The sequence below is a fragment of the Microchirus variegatus genome (genome assembly GCF_963457635.1).
Source record: "Microchirus variegatus genome assembly, chromosome: 2".
NCBI lineage: Eukaryota > Metazoa > Chordata > Actinopteri > Pleuronectiformes > Soleidae > Microchirus > Microchirus variegatus.
Window position 1 is genome coordinate 39,671,401 of NC_139803.1, and position 20,063 is coordinate 39,691,463.

The 20,063-nt window shown below is 40.5% G+C and overlaps 1 protein-coding gene across 1 annotated transcript in view; it reads left to right on the plus strand.

Moving 5' to 3' along the window:
- pde5ab (phosphodiesterase 5A, cGMP-specific, b) overlaps positions 1-20,063 on the plus strand; it is a gene marked incomplete at both ends in the record, with an annotated part of 49,541 nt that overhangs the window by 19,388 nt on the left and 10,090 nt on the right. Inside the window, 8 exons of the mRNA XM_083910411.1 lie at positions 461-528; positions 6,999-7,107; positions 7,211-7,295; positions 10,626-10,801; positions 12,934-12,993; positions 15,861-16,007; positions 18,278-18,403; positions 19,855-19,949. Of these exons, the coding sequence (XP_083766537.1) occupies positions 461-528; positions 6,999-7,107; positions 7,211-7,295; positions 10,626-10,801; positions 12,934-12,993; positions 15,861-16,007; positions 18,278-18,403; positions 19,855-19,949 (866 nt within the window). The remainder of the gene's footprint in view (positions 1-460; positions 529-6,998; positions 7,108-7,210; positions 7,296-10,625; positions 10,802-12,933; positions 12,994-15,860; positions 16,008-18,277; positions 18,404-19,854; positions 19,950-20,063) is intronic.

Here is a 20,063-nt window from a genome sequence, read left to right on the forward strand (position 1 = left end):
TGTAGTTGAATGTTCCTTAGGATTAGTGATAACACAAGTTTAATTATATTCCAGTGTCAATAAATCATTAAAAAACACATTATTGCTTCAAAGACACTTACAGGCTCTTATAAGATAACTTGTAAACTGTTTATATAGCGGTCATTAACATTGATGAGGTATGTATCAACAAAATAAGTGATCATTAAAATTCACAATGTATATAATGTATATAAAACTCTAGTAAGTGCTTATAATGTTATTAATAAAAAGTGCTAATGCTTTTTAAGTTCAAGTGTTTGTTAATAAATACCTCAAGTTCACATATTTTTAATTACAGCCTAGAAGTGCCTTTAAAACAATAGGAAATCTCTCAATTGTGCTTTTATTAACATTTATATGGACTTATTCATGTTTTTATGCGACCTTAAAATGAAGTGTAAAAAATAAAAAACTAAAGTTATTTGTCTTCTTCTTGCAGAACTCCTTCTCTAGCGTCTTTCACATGGATTACGAGGAGCTCCGCGAAGTCTTGGATGCTCCCAAAAGGTAAGACGACCGCGCTCAAACCCAAACATGTTATTATTAAATCAAAAAAGCCCCCGTAGATTCAACTTGAGGCTCATCCACTTACTTGCGCCGGTTATTAGCGTTAATGTTTCCTTGAATTTGCTGCAGTTTTCCTCTCCCCCCTCGGAGCCCCTGAGATGACGTTTGTGTAGTGAGCGCTTGCACGGGGATTTCATTATCATCACTTGGACGGGGGGGGGGGGGAGTGAAAAACTTGAAGATGTAAGGCAACGTTTGGCAGCAACTGGAGTCGTATTGTGCCCATTCTGTCACTTTGAATTGAAAGAGAAAATGGAGTCCAGTTTGCCGCGCTGATTCGCAGCCCCGCGGGATCGTTCTGAAGTCGTCCACTCCGCTCACCTGCCAAATTCCCAGGATTTTTCGATCGCAGGCTTTTCAGCTCAAAGCCTTTCTTTTCATTATTAACTGAACTGCTTTGGCTCGATGCGCCGTCTTTTTCGGTTAATTTGACAGCTCTTCAATCGCAATCTGATTATCATGATAGAGTGGGGGCCCCTTACACCACACTTGGAGGAGGTCCAGGACCTTTTCCAGAAGGGTCTAGCAATCGGCCGTCATAGGCCCAGACATCAACATGCTCTTATTGCTTGTGTCAGGTACATTAGTTGCATATGTGGTTTAACATTTCAACTGCGCTGAGTTCAGATTGCTGCTCTGTTGAAGCCAGTAAATGTATATGTTCATGTTACCTGGGTGCTTGTTCTGTCTGTCTAGACAAATACAAGACCTCATTTTTTTGCTTGCTGGTAATGGGGAGGGGGTCGACAGTGGGGGAGTGAGATAGATAGAGAGATCATGATTTAGTGGTTCACTTGCTCTATGGAGTTGTTATCGATTCACTATAAGCTTTGTGGCGACAGTGCGTCCAGATTCCTTGTCCTATGGCAGAGAGCGTATCCGCTAAGTGCTGCCATCACTCAGGCTGCATCGCCCGCATCACAGTCGCTGTCTTTTCAGTTGCATCACATGCATTTATTAGACATGTGCCATGAGGGACGGCTTGTTTTCTATCTCTCTCTCTCACTCTCGGCCTCTTTGGCTTTAGCTAGCTCTTCCCCATATCCCTGAAGTCATCAGTAAAGTAGCCCTGCACTCTCAGACCAATACCTAAGGATGCGTTTAACACCCTGCTAGCGCTGAGCATTTGCCTACAACCTCATGATACAATACTATTATCACGATACAGAGACCACTATTAACATTTGCCGTTTGGCCATACGGCTCGACTCTACTGTCTTTTTTTTTGCTTTTCAATTCGCGGTAGTACCTGGTGCTTTTTTTAGTACTTGTTCTGGGGAGGTTCTAAGCAAGCCCAGTCGATAATAAAATGTGACATCGCACATAGCCCGCCACTGACTGGCATCCAACACAAGAATCAAACCCAAACAAAGCAGTTAAAAGGACTTAAAATCCTGAAAACATGAGTTAATATCCAAAATGTAGCAAAGGAAATATCTAAAGTCTGTTGACTCTTTTGACTTTTGCTGCCACCCACTGGCTTAATTCCACTCTGCAGCCTCAGGGATGTCGCCGTTTCAAGACTACCGTCACAACATTTGCTGTCATATCAGTTCAGTTACGTTTGAATTGACGCGCGTCAGCAAGATGTACCTCTTGTCCACTATGATTGTACAATTAAAGTAATAGAATTACTAAACTAGTAATAGAATGACCCAATTTCTCCTTTATGGCCTCGGGGGGGTTTTAGAGGAAGGGTTTGCTATGCTATTGATTGCAGGAATTCATCGTTGCCAATTCAACATTGTTTCCATCGATTTCGAGTTGCTTAAGTGCAAGTTGTTCTGCCAATTTGTGAGCAAGAGAAACACTAAGTAGAGACTGTCCAAAAAAATGTGAGCTACATTTGCCCAAACTGTAGGAGCGATCGCATCGTGTCTTTTCCTATGAGGGAATCTTCGTCTTATTGATTAAGTGGTTTGTTTATACTGTACAGATGTCACAGGGATACAGTTGGGGTCGTGACTGTTGTGTGTGTCCTACGTTTGGTTTGGATTAAGCTATTAAGGCCCTTTATGAGAAGCAAATAAAATATCTGCAAGAAGACGGGAGGTTTAACTTGGAAAGCTCCAGAGCCAACTTTCCCACTAAATGCAAATTATTTTTATATGAACATAACTTTGAGGAGACATGGTTGGCCGCATCCGCAGATGAAGCAGCACATCGGCAGGAAACCAAACGACTTGAGGATTTACAGACGGGATGAGTAAAGATGGCAAGGATGAGAGACAAAAGGGAACGGAGGAGCTGCAGAGCTTCCCTGACATCAGGCCGTGCTCCGGCCAGGAGGAGTGAATAGGCAGTAATCTGATTTAAGACGCAATGAGATAGAAATCCCCACCCTAGAGACAGCTGGGTTTGCCTTCCCCAGTTGCTATGCGGCATCTTAAATTCAATCTCAAGCCGAGCAACAGAACTTGATTGTGCGTTTACGCGTCTGCGAGTGTGCGTCTGTTTGTGTTCTCGGATCAAGCTACCGTCACTTAGGACGCATTATATCGCAGTGTGGTCCATGGGAACGGTGATGCTACAGCCCCAGTTAGGGATGGAGTAAGTAAGTAGAGGAGGAAGAGCCAGAATACCCAGATTTGGGGTTGAGAGTTAACCCTTTAACACCTAACCATCAAAGGACCAGAAAATGCCCAGTAACTAAGTGCTTTTGCCCATCTTTCCAGAATAACTTCCAATATCTGGCAGTTGTTCACAGTTAACCGCATGATAAAATACTCTTTTAACAAGGAAAAGCAAACACAGGGTCTCTGCAGGTTACAACAAGTCAAATTTAAGACTTTTTAAGACCATAATGAATACAATTTAAGACCCATTTCACATCCATGCTGTCTAGTAGTGCTCGATAAAAGCGAGACTGATGTTAATGCATGTTTTAAATAAAAGTAATAATAATAGATTTTTAAGACCTTTCAAAATTGTATTTAAGACCTTTAAGAGTTTTTAGGAGAGTTTTAGACATTTTAAGGCTTTAAATTCAAATTATTGGATTTAAGACTTTTTAAGACCCCGCGGATAACCTGCAAACAGGTTTATTTAGAAAAACACTAAAACTAAATAAAGTTTTGGAACTTTATTTAGTCACTCGACCAAAGACGCTGAGATTCTCCAGCTTCCGTAAAAATGGCGCGAATGAAATGACCGTAATAACCACATGTTCCTTTTACCGTGCAACTTCTCAGCTTTCAGAAACTGTTGGGATTTCTCCGATAGCACAAAACGTCGCGTAACTAAAAACAGATATAAAAAACATTTGGTCCTGTCGTCAAGATCACAAGAACAAGCCCAAAACCAACGTAGGATGGGACCAGAACAAGACTAAGACTCAGTCCCTAACGCTAACCAATCTTGTTGACAACAACGGTACGAAATACAGAGAGAGAGCGAGAGAACAACTCCTTGTTTGGTTTTTGTTGACCATAATGATGTGAATCTGGTTATGACATGATATGAAAAATGAAGAGACACTTTAAACAGAACAAAAGCACAGTTAAGACCTTGGGAAAGGTAAGAGAGAAGCTCGCCATTAACACTGGTCTATCTTTTTTTCATATACACTGTGCAGACCATGCTTTCCATCAGCTTTTATTGGCTGTGTTTTTCACACTAATACCTTCTCTTGGCAAAGACAGAGGGACAGGACATAAAGTCAATAAAGGCTGATAGAAAGCACAGTTTCGAGAGCCTCTTTTTATTGGTGAAACAGATGGACCTGTCAGATCTTGTGGGCTTTTTTGATTTCAAAAGGGAGACTCGACACAGTTTTCCAAGGCTCAAAGACTCCGGCTGCACCGAAACCCGGGGAGGGGGATTTTGTCCAAATGAAAGTGTATGTTTTTGCGCAAAACAGAGCTTGGCGTGTAAGAGACAGAGAAAAAGACAGAGGGAGGAAAATCCCTGCACTGTCAGGGGCGACACAAACCAGATGTCTTATCTTGTCTCGTCCTCTATAGTGTCTCATTTTTTACAGCCTTCTCTCATGGCTGGTGTGTCTCTCCTGTTTAGATCTAATAACTCTTTAAATACCGCCGTGTGTATGCGCTGGATTTCCTCCGGGAGGCCTGCGACACAGCAAACTGGGCCAGCGCTGGAGGGGAGGGGCCCTGCAGGATGTTAGCTTTGACCCGGCTGGAACCGCAGGAGGCTTTTTATAGTGACATTCACCCCCGGGCTGTGGCTGCGCTACGACACAGCGCCTGTTTCACAGGGAAGTCGAGTCGAGCTAAATCAGCGAGGGCCCAGAGTGTTTTTAAACTAACAAAGTTGGGGTAATTATGTTTTTTTGGATTTAGGGTTTGATTGTCCTGAATTGAAACACTATTATGGTTTCGTAACGATGCCGGCAGCTACTCTGCGGCCTAATTTGACTCAATCTCGTAGAGAGGAAGAGGAAATGTGGATTTTAGTGTCTCGAAATTCAGCACAAACTCACAAAATATGCAACATTACAGTGTGTGTGTGTGTGTGTGTGTGTGTGTGCAGGCTGAGGCCAACGTGGACAGAACACATTGTTTTAATTAGCCTGGAGCCTTAAAGTCATCCAAACTGAAACTGCTTCTCATGGACTCGATGTTAAAAACAATAAGAATCAAGTGTCCTAAATACACTGTAAAAGTACTGCAATGTCAGTGTCAGTGAAGTAAAAGTACATAGTATCATCTAGGGATGCAACAATCAATTCTTTTCCTTATCGATTAATGTTGATCGGCATTTCACAAACCCGGAAGTAATGTCTTGTTTTATCTGGTATATGGAGCAAAGATTATTCCCATTTAAGAAGCTGATAAAAACTGATTATCAAAATAGTTGATTAAATATTGCAGCCCTAGTATCATGAGTTGTTTTTTCTATTATTGATTATATAATATATAACATTTTGGCATTGAAATATCTTAAAATAGTGGTTTTAGATTTTATTTTACCAGGTAGATCAATTGAGAACTAGTTCTCACTCTCAATATCCAGTGTGAGGATCAGTCACTTTATCAGAAAGTGAACAGAAGCTCGTGATCACACGCTGCTTTCCTGGCGTCAACAAAAGACCACCAACTCCAGGCACAAATCTTTGACCAATCACAGAGCAGGACTGAGAGGGGGGGGGGGCTCCTATTGGCTAAACTATTAACATCTGCGTACATGTGTCCTATAAACCTAATGTACCCATTTACATTCCACCACAGCTCATCTGTCCCCGTCTTTCCTTCCTCCTGAAACACGTCCATGTTCACACATGTTTTCTATTCTCTCTGTTATCTATTAAAACACTCATATTCCCTCGCTCACACACACGCACACAATACCGTCCCACCGCAGCCCTATGGGCCAAAATCCACTGGCTTTGGCCTAAACCATATTATGTTTACATATCCATTTTCCATAATTTATCATGCTGTATTATAGCCGACTCTGTGGTAGGACTCGGAGCAGCTTAAGATAACAAACAGGCCTATTAAGCGCTAACAGACGTGACTGATGGCTTCAGATTCCAGACCCGAGTCATGATGGAGGCAAGGTGGACTCAGGTGCAGCTCTATTCGTTAACCGGGAGAGGCATTTTCTTTTAGTGTAAAGGAATGAGCTTGAGTGAAATTGAGTTCAACTGCTGTTTGAGATTAGGGTCAGTGCCGTGACCTTCAGCCAACACCTTTAAGTTCAATTTCTTTTGAGTAACTTTTGTTCTTTTCTCTTCTGTTGTCCTGTATTTTGTTGTCAGACGACCAAAACAAGCAATAATTATTTTAGATTAAAAGTAAAGGTCCCTACAGAGATGAGGCAAATTCTGGGAAAGCATAATTGGAACAGGCCAGAAGGGCGCAAGGTGAAAGAAGACTTGCTGGACAAAGCATGCACAGGCGAAGGATTGTGGGTAATTGTGCAGCACTGATGTTACACAACATGTTTGCAAATTTTCTGTGGGCGTACTCGAGTAATTGTTTGGTCTGTAAAATGTCAAAAAAATACCGATTAGCGATTGGCAGAACTTTTAATGATTTATTTGTGCTATGGAGCAAAGAAACCAGAACATATTCACATTTAAGAAGTTGTGAAATCAGAGAAACTTGTTTCAGTTATTGAAAAAAGAACACTCAAACTGATGAAACGATTATCAAAATAGGAATAATTGAAACCTACTGGCAGGTTCTTTGATTCTTTGCTAAATGCTCCACTATATTCACACCAGCTGGTCTCACTTGTGTCCGTCCGATGTTTGCTGTTGGACAGGTGCTGGACAGTGGGGATTTATCAGATCATTTTTTTCCGCAGACTGCAGACTGCAGATTCAGATAACTACACGGAGCCAAAACAATGAGAGCTGAAAGCAGCTAAACGGCTGTGACGCCTATTACGTTACACTTGGAACAATCATTCATGCTTGTTTTCTTGTTTGCGCGTCTCCTCAGGGACTGCGATGTCGGCCAGATTGACTACATGTACGCGCAGTACGTTAAAAACACCATGCAGCCTCTCAACATCGCGGACGTCACAAAGGACCAACGCTTCCCCTGGACTGTTAGTGCCTCTCTTTACTTTGTTTGAATTTTTTATTTGCTCCTTTACTTTCCTTTTTTCCTCTCAGTGAACAATCCTCTCTCTCTGTTTTTTTTTTTGACAGAGTGAAAACACAGAACACACCAGCAACCAGATCAAGAGTTTGCTCTGCACTCCCATCAGAAATGGAAAGAAGGACAAAGTCATAGGTACAATCTCCATCTATCTATCACTAGCTAACTGCTAGCTAACTGCTAGCTACTCAATAACTATCTATCTATCTATCTATCTATCTATCTATCTATCTATCTATCTATCTATCTATCTATCTATCTATCTATCTATCTATCTATCTATCTATCTATCTATCTATCTATCTATCTATCTATGCTAACTGCTAGCTACTTCGCTATCTATATATCTATCTAAGCTAACTGCTAGCTACTTCACTATCTATCTATCTATCTATCTATCTATCTATCTATCTATCTATCTATCTATCTATCTATCTATCTATCTATCAAAGCTAACTGCTAGCTACTTCGCTATCTATCTATTTATCTATCTAGGCTAGCTGTTAGCTACTTTGCTATCTATCTATTTATCTAAGCTAACTGCTCGCTACTCCGCTATCTATCTAAAGCTAGCTGCTAGTTACTTGGCTATCTATCTATCTATCTATCTATCTATCTATCTATCTATCTATCTATCTATCTATCTATCTATCTATCTATCTATCTATCTATCTATCTATCTATCTATCTATCTATCTATCTATCTATCTATCTATCTATCTATCTATATCAAAACCTTAGGGGTTTCCTGAAAATTCCATTCACTTCATCCACAATTCCTCTGCCTCCAAGAATGTGATTTACAATAAAAGCCCAAGACTGAAGCTCTCAGATAGTTTTTTATGCCACGGTTTTATCTTCAGAGGTTGACAGGTGCGTGTTAACCTCGCACTTTTAACCACTGATAACTGGCACTTTATCTGATAAATCCTCCTCCTCCGCCTCCATGAGCCATGAGCTTATGTCCGCAGCAATATGTTTTCATTTGAAACCCATCTCCTTTTGGACACAAGCATCTGTATCAGAAACAATCTCAGTCCATACTAACACCTCCTATGGGACTATGCAGACACACCAATGCCTGAATATTCTTAGTTGTTTTAATGAAAACAACTGCTGCAATGAGCTAAATTCCATTTGGGGCCTAAAACTGTGGAAAATAACAAACAGAAATTCTGCATTTTACCGTCCCGGTGTGAATTTGGTGAAGCACACTTAATTTCAGGTGCATTATTCTGAATTTGAATCCATGTTTTACACCCTGTCTTAAAGGGCCGTACATGTGTTAAACCTGGTCTTAAAGGGACATAGAGTACATGCATATTTTACAGTTTGTAAAATATGCATGCATGTTCCTTTTAAGACAAACTGTCTTAAAGGAACATACATGCATATGTTATGGTCTTAAAGGAACATGTTACTCCATCTTAAAGGGACGTATGTGTGTTAAACCTGGTCTTAAAGGGACATAATAGTACATACATATTTTACAAACAGTCTTAAAGGAACATTATATGAAACCAGGTCTTAAAGGAACATGTTACTCTGTCTTAAAGGGATTGACATGCGTTAAACCTGGTCTAAAAGAGACATAAATGCTTTAAAAAATTTAAATCGAGTCAGTCTTAGTCAGACTAAGACAATAATTTGTTTTTCTTACTGTCATGTAAACAAGTTAGTCCGACTAAAATTGAGTCAGTCTTAGTCGGACTAAGACAATACATTGTTTTTCTTCCTTCATGTAAACAAGTTAGTACGACTAAAATCGAGTTAGTCTTAGTCATACTAAGACAATACATTGTTTTTCTTACTTTCATGTAAACAAGTTAGTACGACTGAAATCGAGTCAGTCTTAGTCGGACTAAGACAATACATTGTTTTTCTTACTGTCATGTAAACAAGTTAGTCCGACTAAAATCGAGTCAGTCATTGTCAGACTAAGACAATAATTTGTTTTTACACCCTGTCTTAAAAGGGACGTACATGTGTTAAACCTGGTCTTAAAGGGACATAGAGTACATATGTAAAACTGTAAAATATGCATGCATATGTTATGGTCTTAAAGGAACATGTTACTCTGACTTAAAGGGATGTACGTGTGTTAAACCTGGCCTTAAAGGGACATAATAGTACATGAATATTTTACTAACTGTCTTCAAGGAACATTATGTTAAACCTGGTCTTACAGAAAAGTGTTACTCTGTCTTAAAAGGGACTTGTCAAGTGTTAAACCTGGCCTAAAAGGGACATACATGCTAGCTACGCCCAAGCTACGTCCAAATGCTCAGTATATTGGTCCCAGATTGTTTGAGTCCTTAAACAGTCTCTGTGGTTTTCATTTTACCGTTTAATGCACTGATTAATAATAACAGTCTTAAATCCTGAGGCCTTCCACTTTCAGCCAGCGCAGCATTAGCACTTTTATGATCCCTCCATGAATTGTCCCGCCACTCCATCCATCACGGTGATTATTGGCCGCATAATTAGCCGATAGCGGCTCCATTAGTGGGCTGCGAACATGACTAATGACCGCGCTTCTCCCTCACTGATCAAACGGAGCAGGTCCTCGTAGCCACTCCTCCGGACTCAGAGATTCCCCGCTGACGAGCGACATCAAAAACGCCTCCGTGCATTTCAATGAAATGGTCCTCACCTTTGCGCTTCAAACTCATCAATTCAATTTTACTAATGTTGTTCATGAATACATTATTGACGTCATACATACATGCAATTTCCTGTGTCGTGTCATTAGAAGACGCAGCTTTGAGTCCAGGTGAAACAAAAACTGGATAATTGCATCTCATTTGAGAATTATGTAACCGGTCATTACAGCGCGCCGCTAATGTTCGCCTGCACACCAGTCGACGTGGCGCGTCATCGAGCTGTAGACTGTTTGTTCTGAGCTGTGACAAAACGTTCAAACAGAATAATCTGATCTTTCTGAACTCTTATGTTTGCCTTCACTTTCACTTCATCTCTCTGTTAAAAAATACAACAGTCTGTAAACCTGAGGGCATTAACTAACTAATAAGTTTGCAACAATTTATACAGAATGAATAAGTATCATCAAAATCTTATTTATTTTACGTCATACGGCCCAGCAAATTTCATAAAGCTTCCGAAATTTAACTAAAGGTAACACTTGCTATGGCTAAACATGTAGCTAGTGACGTAACGCGTTGTTAGCATCCCTTTTAAGAACTTGTAATATACATTCTGGAGAAACTAATAAAAAAATAACCAGTTTAATCTTCTCAAATTATCTAATTTTTAGAAAGAATAGTATCAATAAGAGTATAAATAAGTATCGGTATTGATAAGCAGTACCGTTACTATCGATATCTATACAAACTAGCATATCACAATTAATGTGACATGGGTCTATTGGGATATTTGCTCCCATGAAACCTATGAAAAGTGGACTAAAACCACTTTTGTATTTCTTGTATTTCTGTGTCCACGCAGGCGTTTGTCAGTTGGCGAACAAGATGGACGAGGCTTCGGGCAGCGTGAAGGCCTTCAACAGGAACGACGAGCAGTTCCTGGAGGCGTTCGCCATATTCTGCGGCCTGGGCATCCAGAACACGCAGATGTACGAGACCGTGGAGCGAGCCATGGCGAAGCAGGAGGTCACGCTGGAGGTCAGCAGCACGCACCAGCCACAGCCATTTTTAGTCGACAATAAATTGTTTTTCTTACTGTCATGTCAACAAGTTAGTCAGACTAAAATCGAGTCAGTCTTAGTCAGATTAAGGCAATAATTAGTTTTTCTTACTGTCGCGTAAACAAATTAGTCCGACTAAAATTGAGTCGGTCTTAGCCGGACTACGACAATAATTAGGTTTTTTTTACTGTCATGTAAACAAGTTAGTCCAACTAAAATCTAGTCAGTCTTGGTCGGACTAAGACAATAATTTGTTTTTCTTACTGTCATGTAAACAAGCTAGTCTGACTAAAATTGAGACAGTCTTAGTCAGACTAAGACATTAATTTGTTTTTCTTACAGTCATGTAAACAAGTTAGTCCGACTAAAATCGAGTCAATCTTAGTCAGACCAACATACCTGGATAAGTCGATTCATAGTAATTCATAGGATTACTCCTGCATGTATACGGACTGGAGTGGGACTAAAAGTTCAGTGTACAGCAGGTACAAATCACACAGAACCACAGCTCTAGCTGTTCACTCTTTGTCTTTCTGTGACAACTGTATACGGATTCAACACACACACTAGCTAATAGAGCAATACAGCGCCACCTACGGGGGCGGAATCAGACGTACGCGGCCAATAAGTCTGTAATAAGTCAGTTTTCTCATCTATGTATACTCGGGTTGCGCAAGTTGTCCGATTGCGTGTCTTAGTCAGACTATGGCCTTAGCTCGATTAAGCTCATCCGACACCCCGACTCCCCTGCTTAAGGCATGTGCACAGAAGTATACCAGGGCCTTCAGTGTGGTCGTGAGGGTCCTCATAAGCATACAGAAGCAAGTACGGCATGTGTGATAAAGCATCTTTCAGTTGTAGGCGTGTGAGTGACAGACAGATGTTTTTGTTGTAGTGAGAAGCATCTTGACACTTCTCTGCCTTCAGCTACTGCGTTTGACGGCCCGAAAAGCACATAATTGGTAATGATGGAGCAGTTTTCAGCCACACACACATACACTTGAATACGTACCGGACGCTCTTGCTGTTCCCAGCGTGTGCTGTCCACGCAGGAGCTGTCAGATTCAGGGTGTTTGGAGGTGACGTCTCCTCTCGGCTGCAGCTGACGTCCACCACCTCCTCTGCCACTTTACCCAGTTGCTCCATGTTGCACCGAGCGGCCGCCTTCTTCTTCTTCTCCTTTTCATCCTGAATTTTAACGAGAGGAGACGAGCTAATGAACGGCAGCGCAGTTTAATCAGCTCTTATTTCGCGATTTGTCCGGCTTTTTTTAATGAGGCCGCGTCGAGTCTTCAAAGACCACACACACACACACACACAGCATATGTAACTTTGAGGAAACTGGGCCAAAATGTGCTTGTTAGGTGATGAAGATGAGATAGCGTCACTGTGGGGCGTCTTTGATCAGACAGACGCATCCATGTGGGTAGTTATTAAAGTATATTTAAAGACAGTCAGTGAAGTGAAAGCTGTGCCCTAACTATATCTGTCAGGGCGTGAGCAGGAGAGCAGTATTTGAAGTACATTTTCTGATAAACTATGGGTGATTTTTTTATTAATACGTCCAATTAAACACCAGGCAAAATGCACAGTTTAGTAACGCAGTAATACAATAACAAGGGCAGTTACATATTAGTTACTAATACAAAATAAAGCCTTAGTTTTGCTTAACCTTTAATTTTAACATTTTTTACATTCAAAGCATCGTCAAAAAGGTTGATTATCAGCTCCACACATTTAAAATAATGCTAAATTGTTATTTTCCAAAGCATTTCTGTCTCTTTTAATGCGTTTAATACAAATTACAGTTCAGGTTTATAACATGAAAGTCAATTAAAGCTTTCCAAGAAACCTAATTCTGAACAAATGGACGAAAACAACGTATAATATTGATGAATGAGGCTCATTCATTACAAATAAAGGAAGTGGATGTGTACAGATGAGAAGCTGTATTGACATTGTGTGTGTGTGCGCGCGTGTGTGTGTGTGTGTGTGTGTGTGTGTGTGTGTGTGTGTGTGTGTGTGTGTGTGTGTGTGTGTGTGTGTGTGTGTGTGTGTGTGTGTGTGTGTGTGTGTGTGTGTGTGTGTGTGTGTGTGCGTGCGTTCCAGGTGCTGTCATATCATGCCTCCGCCACGGCGGAAGAATCGAGTGAACTCCAGGTAACTGCGGTAAATTACAATTTATTATTTTAACAATAAACATACACACACACACATCAATGTCCTACAGTGAATGAATTATTCAGTACACAATCACACACAGACAGCAGGTGTAGACCTGCAGGGTCAGAGGAAGTGGTGTGTGTCTGTGAGATTCAGTCGTGTAACACAACACCACGCTGCTGAATCAGGCATCAAAAAGCCAATGCAGCAACTCTCCGTTATAACGCAGCTGTGTTTTTGCACATGCAAACACATTTTGAGTCAAAGATTATTGACCAGTTCAGCAAATAATGCCCTGAAACCATGAATAATTAACCCTGGACAGTGGACTCTGATGACCTAAGGCATCCTTTAGAATTCCACATACAAATCATACAATGTGCATCATAATTGTGTCTCAGATGTTGAAGGAAATTAAACATTTATTGCCTCAAATGGGGAATTTGTCTCGCGCTGAGAGTATAAAAACATTTAAAAAAATCATAAAAGGCTGCAGTGGTTGAACATGACTCTACTAAATAAACCATTATATCATTAAAGCGAAGCATGATTTCATTGCGCAGTGTCAATGACATGCATACTGAAGAGCAAAGTTCATAGTGTACGATCAGAGTTCGTCCTGTATCTTTAATTTTAATTTATAAGTACATACCCAGACCAGTGGTAATGTTTTGATTATTTGAGGTAATTCTAGTATGTACAATGACACTCAGCATTAGAAAAAAATGAGGAATAACATCCAAACGAATAAATTAAAAACAAAATATGTGCTTAATAAGATTTTTGAGGGTTTTTTAAATTGTTTCTTTTTCTTCAACTATGAGGCCATAGCTACGCCAGCAAGACTGAACTCTATACAACACAGGTCAACTCACCAACATTTACAACCTTGTCCATTTGATTTTGTTTAGGTATGTTAAAGAAAAGTCCAAAATTAAACTCTTTAAAACCTTATAAACGCAGGCCGACATAAGTAATACAATGTAAAAGTTGAACAGAAGCGGACCGACAATAGATCCCTGAGGAACTCCTCGGATTACTTGTAAGCTGTACTTTCAAAACGAACTAAACAAAAACAAAACTGTATTGGATGCTTTTGACAAATGCAGATTTCTGTATGATAGTCATTGTAATATAATATGTGTGGTTACTACTTGAAATAAAATCGTATAACATAGAAGCGGCTCTTATAAGGGAAGTTTACGAGACCTTTTCCAGTTTGTTTTTGTTCAGTTTTGTCCAGAATAAAGTCAGAAATTAAACTCTTTAAAAACTTTTAAACGCAGGCCAACATTTATATTAAGTAATATAAATGTTAAAACTGAACAGAAGCGTACCGACAATAGATCCCTGAGGAACTCCTTTCAAAAATGAACTAAACAAAAACAAAACCATATTGGATGCTTTTGACAAACAAAAGCAGATTTCTGTTTGATAGTCATTGTAACAGAATATGTATGGTTATTACTTGAAGCAGCTCTTATAAGGGAAGTTTACAAGAAGTTTAAGAGAAGATTGAAGCAACTTTTGGCTTAAAAAAGTATATTTAAATTTTGACCTAGTACTGTCAAATTTAAAACCCCTCATTTTCCTTTAACAAAAATAAAAAAAATCAAGTTGCTGCTGAGCCTTTGCAAATCTTGCGTTGGTGTTAGTCACAGCAGAGGCACATCACAACAGACACACGACAGCTTCAAAAAACACCTCGGAAGAGCCTCGAAGCTGCGTATACAAGCAGGCGATCAAACGTAAAGGAGAAAAAAGTCCATAAAAAGGGAATCATTTTTGTTTTTTAAAGTCTGCCACTCGCTTGATTTGATTGGCGTCCTTCTGAGCCAAGTATGACACTGACGAGTGATGTGATTCCACGCCTTGTACTGAGAAGATGAAAACATGGCTGTCAAAACAACATTTGTTGCAGAGTGTCTCGATGTGATCAGCCATGAATTTGGGTTAAAACGGATGCAACATCGTGAAACAACTTTTCAGAGTGCCAATAAAAATGTACGTATAATGTAATGTTGTTAAAACCGGGATTAGTTTATGTCTTCAAAGGAAAATCAAGCATCATCATGACTGTTTTGCTAGTTTCAAAGAGACGGATAAGTTGGGTTTACAGCCCACCTGTCGTAGGTGTTGTTTTCTTTTTCCTGCTAATACAAAAAAATCAGTTTTTCAAAGGGCGTTTTCAGCCACAAGCTGTTTTAAAACAATATGCCGCAGGTGGCGTGCACATTAGGCCGATGACTGTGCGAAGAGATTTGTGATAATAATCCATAAATCCCAACAAGGTTTTTTGGGTGTGCGTAGGCGGCCACCTTGAAGAGAAATGGTTAATAATCGAGGGATTATTTCACAGAGTCTGAACATGTTTTAATGAAAGCTCTTTGGATGATTCACCGTCATAAATAACTGATGCTTACAAATCTCCACAAGCCACAGTCAAGAGAGTCCTTGCTCATAAGTATTTGAAATGCACTTCAACTTGGGTGAAGTGGCTAGCGTTCGCTGCCTCACATCAAGAAGGTCACTGGTCAGTTGACCAATCACGGTTCAGTTCAGATAGAGCAGGAGAGCACAGCTCATCAAGGCAACTCTCCTAAAACATGTCCCCACTCAACATGTCCTGTTGTGGCCTCTTCTCGTGGCAAAGTGGCTGAACTAACAGCATAACCTGATTAAGTGGCCTCCCTCGGGTGCTACATAGAGGACATTTCACTCAATATCTAGGGCACAGGCTTGATTTGTTTTAACACTGACATGCAGTACAGTAAGTGTGCTACATATGCTGATGATACACTTTAATATGTGTGCGTTTGTCACTGTATTTATCTGTGTTCTCAAACATCACTTTGTTTGTGTGTTTCAAAAAGGTAGCCACGGTTCCTTCTGCCCAGTCACTGCAACTCCTCCACTTCAGCTTCAGCGACTTTGACTTGTCGGACACCGAGACCACGCTGGCTACCATACGCATGTTCGTCGACCTCAACCTGGTGCAGAACTTTCAGATGAAGTACACGGTGAGGACCCGGTCGGCGATGCGATCAGAGCAAAATGCTAGGCTAATGCTGCTTGTTTTTATGACACTGGGTTTATGGGGGGAACATAAATCTATAAGTAGGTTAAAGAGAAGATCGATGTTGGACGACGAGCTCTGCATTAAAAGGTGGAGCAAAGACATCCTTGGTTTTTGAGGCTTTAAATCTCACAATTTACTTTACGAAGGTCTTTTTTCACTAACTATTATTTTCTTTTATATGTCCTGGATCTTTTTTAGTGCTGGACACGTTAACGGCGTCAACGCACATTAACGTATGGCGCGTTTCCATGACGACTGGCGGGAAAAAAGACGCGCGTGACGTCATGTTTACGTGCTGCGGCACCGGAGTCCATGCACCGTTTACCAGTTAGCTCTTTTAGCTGCGTTAGCTCCTTTGGCGCCGTTAGCGCGCCTACAGTCGAACTAGAGCGGTCTGTTTATTAAACGAAATGAGCAGCGCTACAAATAACCAGCGTACCTGTGCGTATGTGTGCCTCTGTTTTTAAAGTTTAGCGTTACTTTAGAGACTCATTTTGACAATCGGAAGTCACGTAAACATGACGTCACGCATGTCATTTTAATCTGAACCAAAGGAGTTGGTTTCATACTCGGGGTGACATTCAGTTAAAGAAATCAGGGAAAAACTGCGTATGTGGTCTGGTTTTATCCTGCAAACGGCATCAATCTGTCAGACACTTAACTAAAAGCAAGGAGCTTACGTTTTTTTTATTGCTGCCAGTTCTGTGTCTGCCTGTCACGGAGTTGAGACATGACCTGAAAACATGACATCCTCGGCGGAGGTAATCGACAGCTTGTGTTTCTCCAAACTGGCATATTTCGGGGAGATGTTTACGCAGACAAAAGCTTGGATCGCATCACAAAAACTGCTCTTCAGGGCTTATCAGAACCAAGAAAGTTGCAACCGGCAACGTGAATGTGTTGTGTTTCTCTGCACGTCATGGAAAAAAAAGAGAAGAGCGAGTTCTTCTTTTTTTTTTTTATCACTGCCAGAAAACAATCTGCTTCACATTGTCAGTGTGTGCGTGTGTGTGTGTGCATATTTTTCTTTTACCTTTTTAGGATCTCTTCCGTTTTCCTGGAGACCAAAACCGGGCCCTAGGACAAAGATTGGAATTGTGGTTAAGTTAAGGTTAGGGTTAGGGAAACTGCTTATTTGATGATTGAAAGTCAATGCACTGTCCTGAATAGTGTAGCTCTGTAAATCTGAGTCTAGTAAGCTGTTGGGGCAAATTCAAATCTGCCATTTTGAGGACATTTTTGGTCAGTCCTCTTAACTTTAAAGGGTTTTCTTAAAGGTTGAGACCTGGTAAGGGACGAAGGAACGCATTATGCCTATGAGCGTCTTCATAGAGAATGTGTGAGTGTGAGTATTTGTTGCTTTGCTTTGAGGACCCAAAAAACATATAAAGCAGACAGAGTGAGGACATTTTGCATCTTTGTGAAGTGCTTTTACGGAGTTAGGACCAGGTTTTAGGGTTAGGGTTAAGGTAAGGGACTTGGGAATGCATGATGTCTATGAGGGTCCTCACTTCAAATGCTGTGCAAATGTGTGTTCTGGTTGACGAGCCATTTACAACCGAGTTAATATTTGTGTATTTGCCTGCATACTTAACGGTGAGACCACACACACACACACACACAGAGCGCAGCCGTCTGTCAGACCCACCTCTCGGCTCGTCACCCTCTCCCGCTTCTCCCCCGTTGCTGGTGGGTTTGGCTCACGTCCGCCGCAGACTCTCCATGTGAAGAGGTCCTTGTGCGCTGGTCGCTCGGCGGCTGACCTCCAGAGTGCCTGCCCTGCAGAGAGACGTCTCATAAAGTGGAGCCTTTGATTGGAGATGATTACGGTTCCCTGCAGCAGTGCAGCCTGTCGGCTTGACATTCCCACTGAGGAGTGACACACACTGACCACCCCTCGCCTGTCGCGTCCTGTGGCTCCAACTGCTCAAGAAGTCATTATTTCATTAGGATTTTTGACATATTCAACATTGGATTGTCAATTATTATAACGTCAGATTACTTCGTAATGATTCCCTGATGAGAAAAGGAACAGACGTTTGATTTCTTTATTTGATTAGCTGATTAATGTTTCACGTTCATGTGGCGCCTTAGATTAAAATAACCCTTCCAACTGTGTTTTCCCCTGTGAGTTTCACGAATTGGAGCGAGATGAAGGTACTTTATAGACTAATATCAAAGATGTCTTTGTGCACGTCGTCTCCTCTGCAGAGTCTGTGCCAGTGGGTTCTGAGCGTGAAGAAGAACTACAGGAAGAACGTGGCCTATCACAACTGGAGACACGCCTTCAACACGGCACAGTGCATGTTCGCCATCCTCAAGTCAGGACGCTTACAGGTCTTTATTTTCAAATCAAGAAATATCACTCACGGTTAAATGAAATGATATTGTTTTCAAAGGATTAGAGGGGGATGTATGGATACATAACCTCCCAAACTATTTATATGGGTATTCACCTTTTATAGACGAAAAAAACAATGCAACCTCATTCATTCAATTCAATTCAATTCAATTCAATTCAATTTAATTCAATTCAATTCAATCATATGTGATCGCTAATATTATTTTTGAACAGGCAAACCTGACATTACCTATATATATGTTAGGACTGAACAATTCTGAATAAATATCTAATGAATTATTATTAATCTAATAATTATATTTAATCTAAAAAATGTTGACACAAATTTTGGCTTTAACCAATTTTGCAGTAGGCTGTATTGTGATTTAGATTAATTGTTCAGACCTAATATATATATATATATATTTGATAAAATAACATTTTTCATGCTATTTAATAAAAACCCATATGGTAAATAAACAATTCTGTTAATTCTGTGTGACCAGCAGAACAAATCTTGGGTAATTTAGACAAAAGCATAACAATATCATTATTTTATTTAGCTAACGTGTGATTAAATACACACACACAAAACTCAAGTAGTTTCTATTAAGAGACATTATTTTCTATTTTCTATGCTTAGTGTTGCTGTTTCATAAGAAAATAACTTACTCAGTTTGATGAAGTACTTCTCAAAGGCACCTCCTGGTTGCGAAGGCTAATTAGCTGCTGCTAATTTTAGCTGCGTACAGTCTACCACAACATTTTGTGCTAATTCATCACAATTATTCGCTTTACAAACGTCACGTTCTTCTATTTAACGTGACAAACCGTCAAAAAAAACCTCCAACTTTCAACTGAGATACACAGAGAAACTTAAAAATGGGTTAAATCATTGGCTAACAGCACTTAGCATCTATCTGCTAGCCGGCGCTGTCATTGCAGCCGTGTTTACGCTTCACTTTAAACCCCGCCTCTTACACAATTTGATTGGTTATACCCGTCATCGAACTTGACAGTGATTGGCTGACGGCGACAGACTGACACCTGGATTGGTGCATTCAAAGTCAATACAAATCGTAGGAAATCTCAGCTTCTTACGCAAAATGATGCGTTAATGTATTTAAAACACTGCTGTTGTCGTGGTTTGGCGAGTAAACATCCGCAAAATAACTATTTGCATATATCAGGCTCAAAGAAGAAGCAGTAATTCTTAAAATTGAAATGACGCACAATAAATATTAACAGTACAAATTTGTATCTGGCGATTAAAGACAACGACCATATTATTGTTATAGTTTAATGCAACAAAACACACAACAACAACTATTAAAACCATTGTTTGATTTCAATGCAGCAACAGATCGTTATGTTGTGTGGATGAAAGCTAACGTGTGAATTATTTTCCTTCCCATCTCTTCCTCCACCTCCGTCCATCACCTGACAGAACAACCTGAGCGACGTGGAGGTCTTGGCTCTGATGATTGCGACGCTCAGCCACGACCTGGACCACAGAGGAGTCAACAACTCCTACATACAGAGGTGCACCACCGGAGAGCATGAGTCACCGTTACTGTAGAATCTTCCCGTCTTCTTCCACTGTGCACATGTGTGGGTGCAAACGCTCTGTAATCTCTCTGTGGGCTTTTTCTTCAC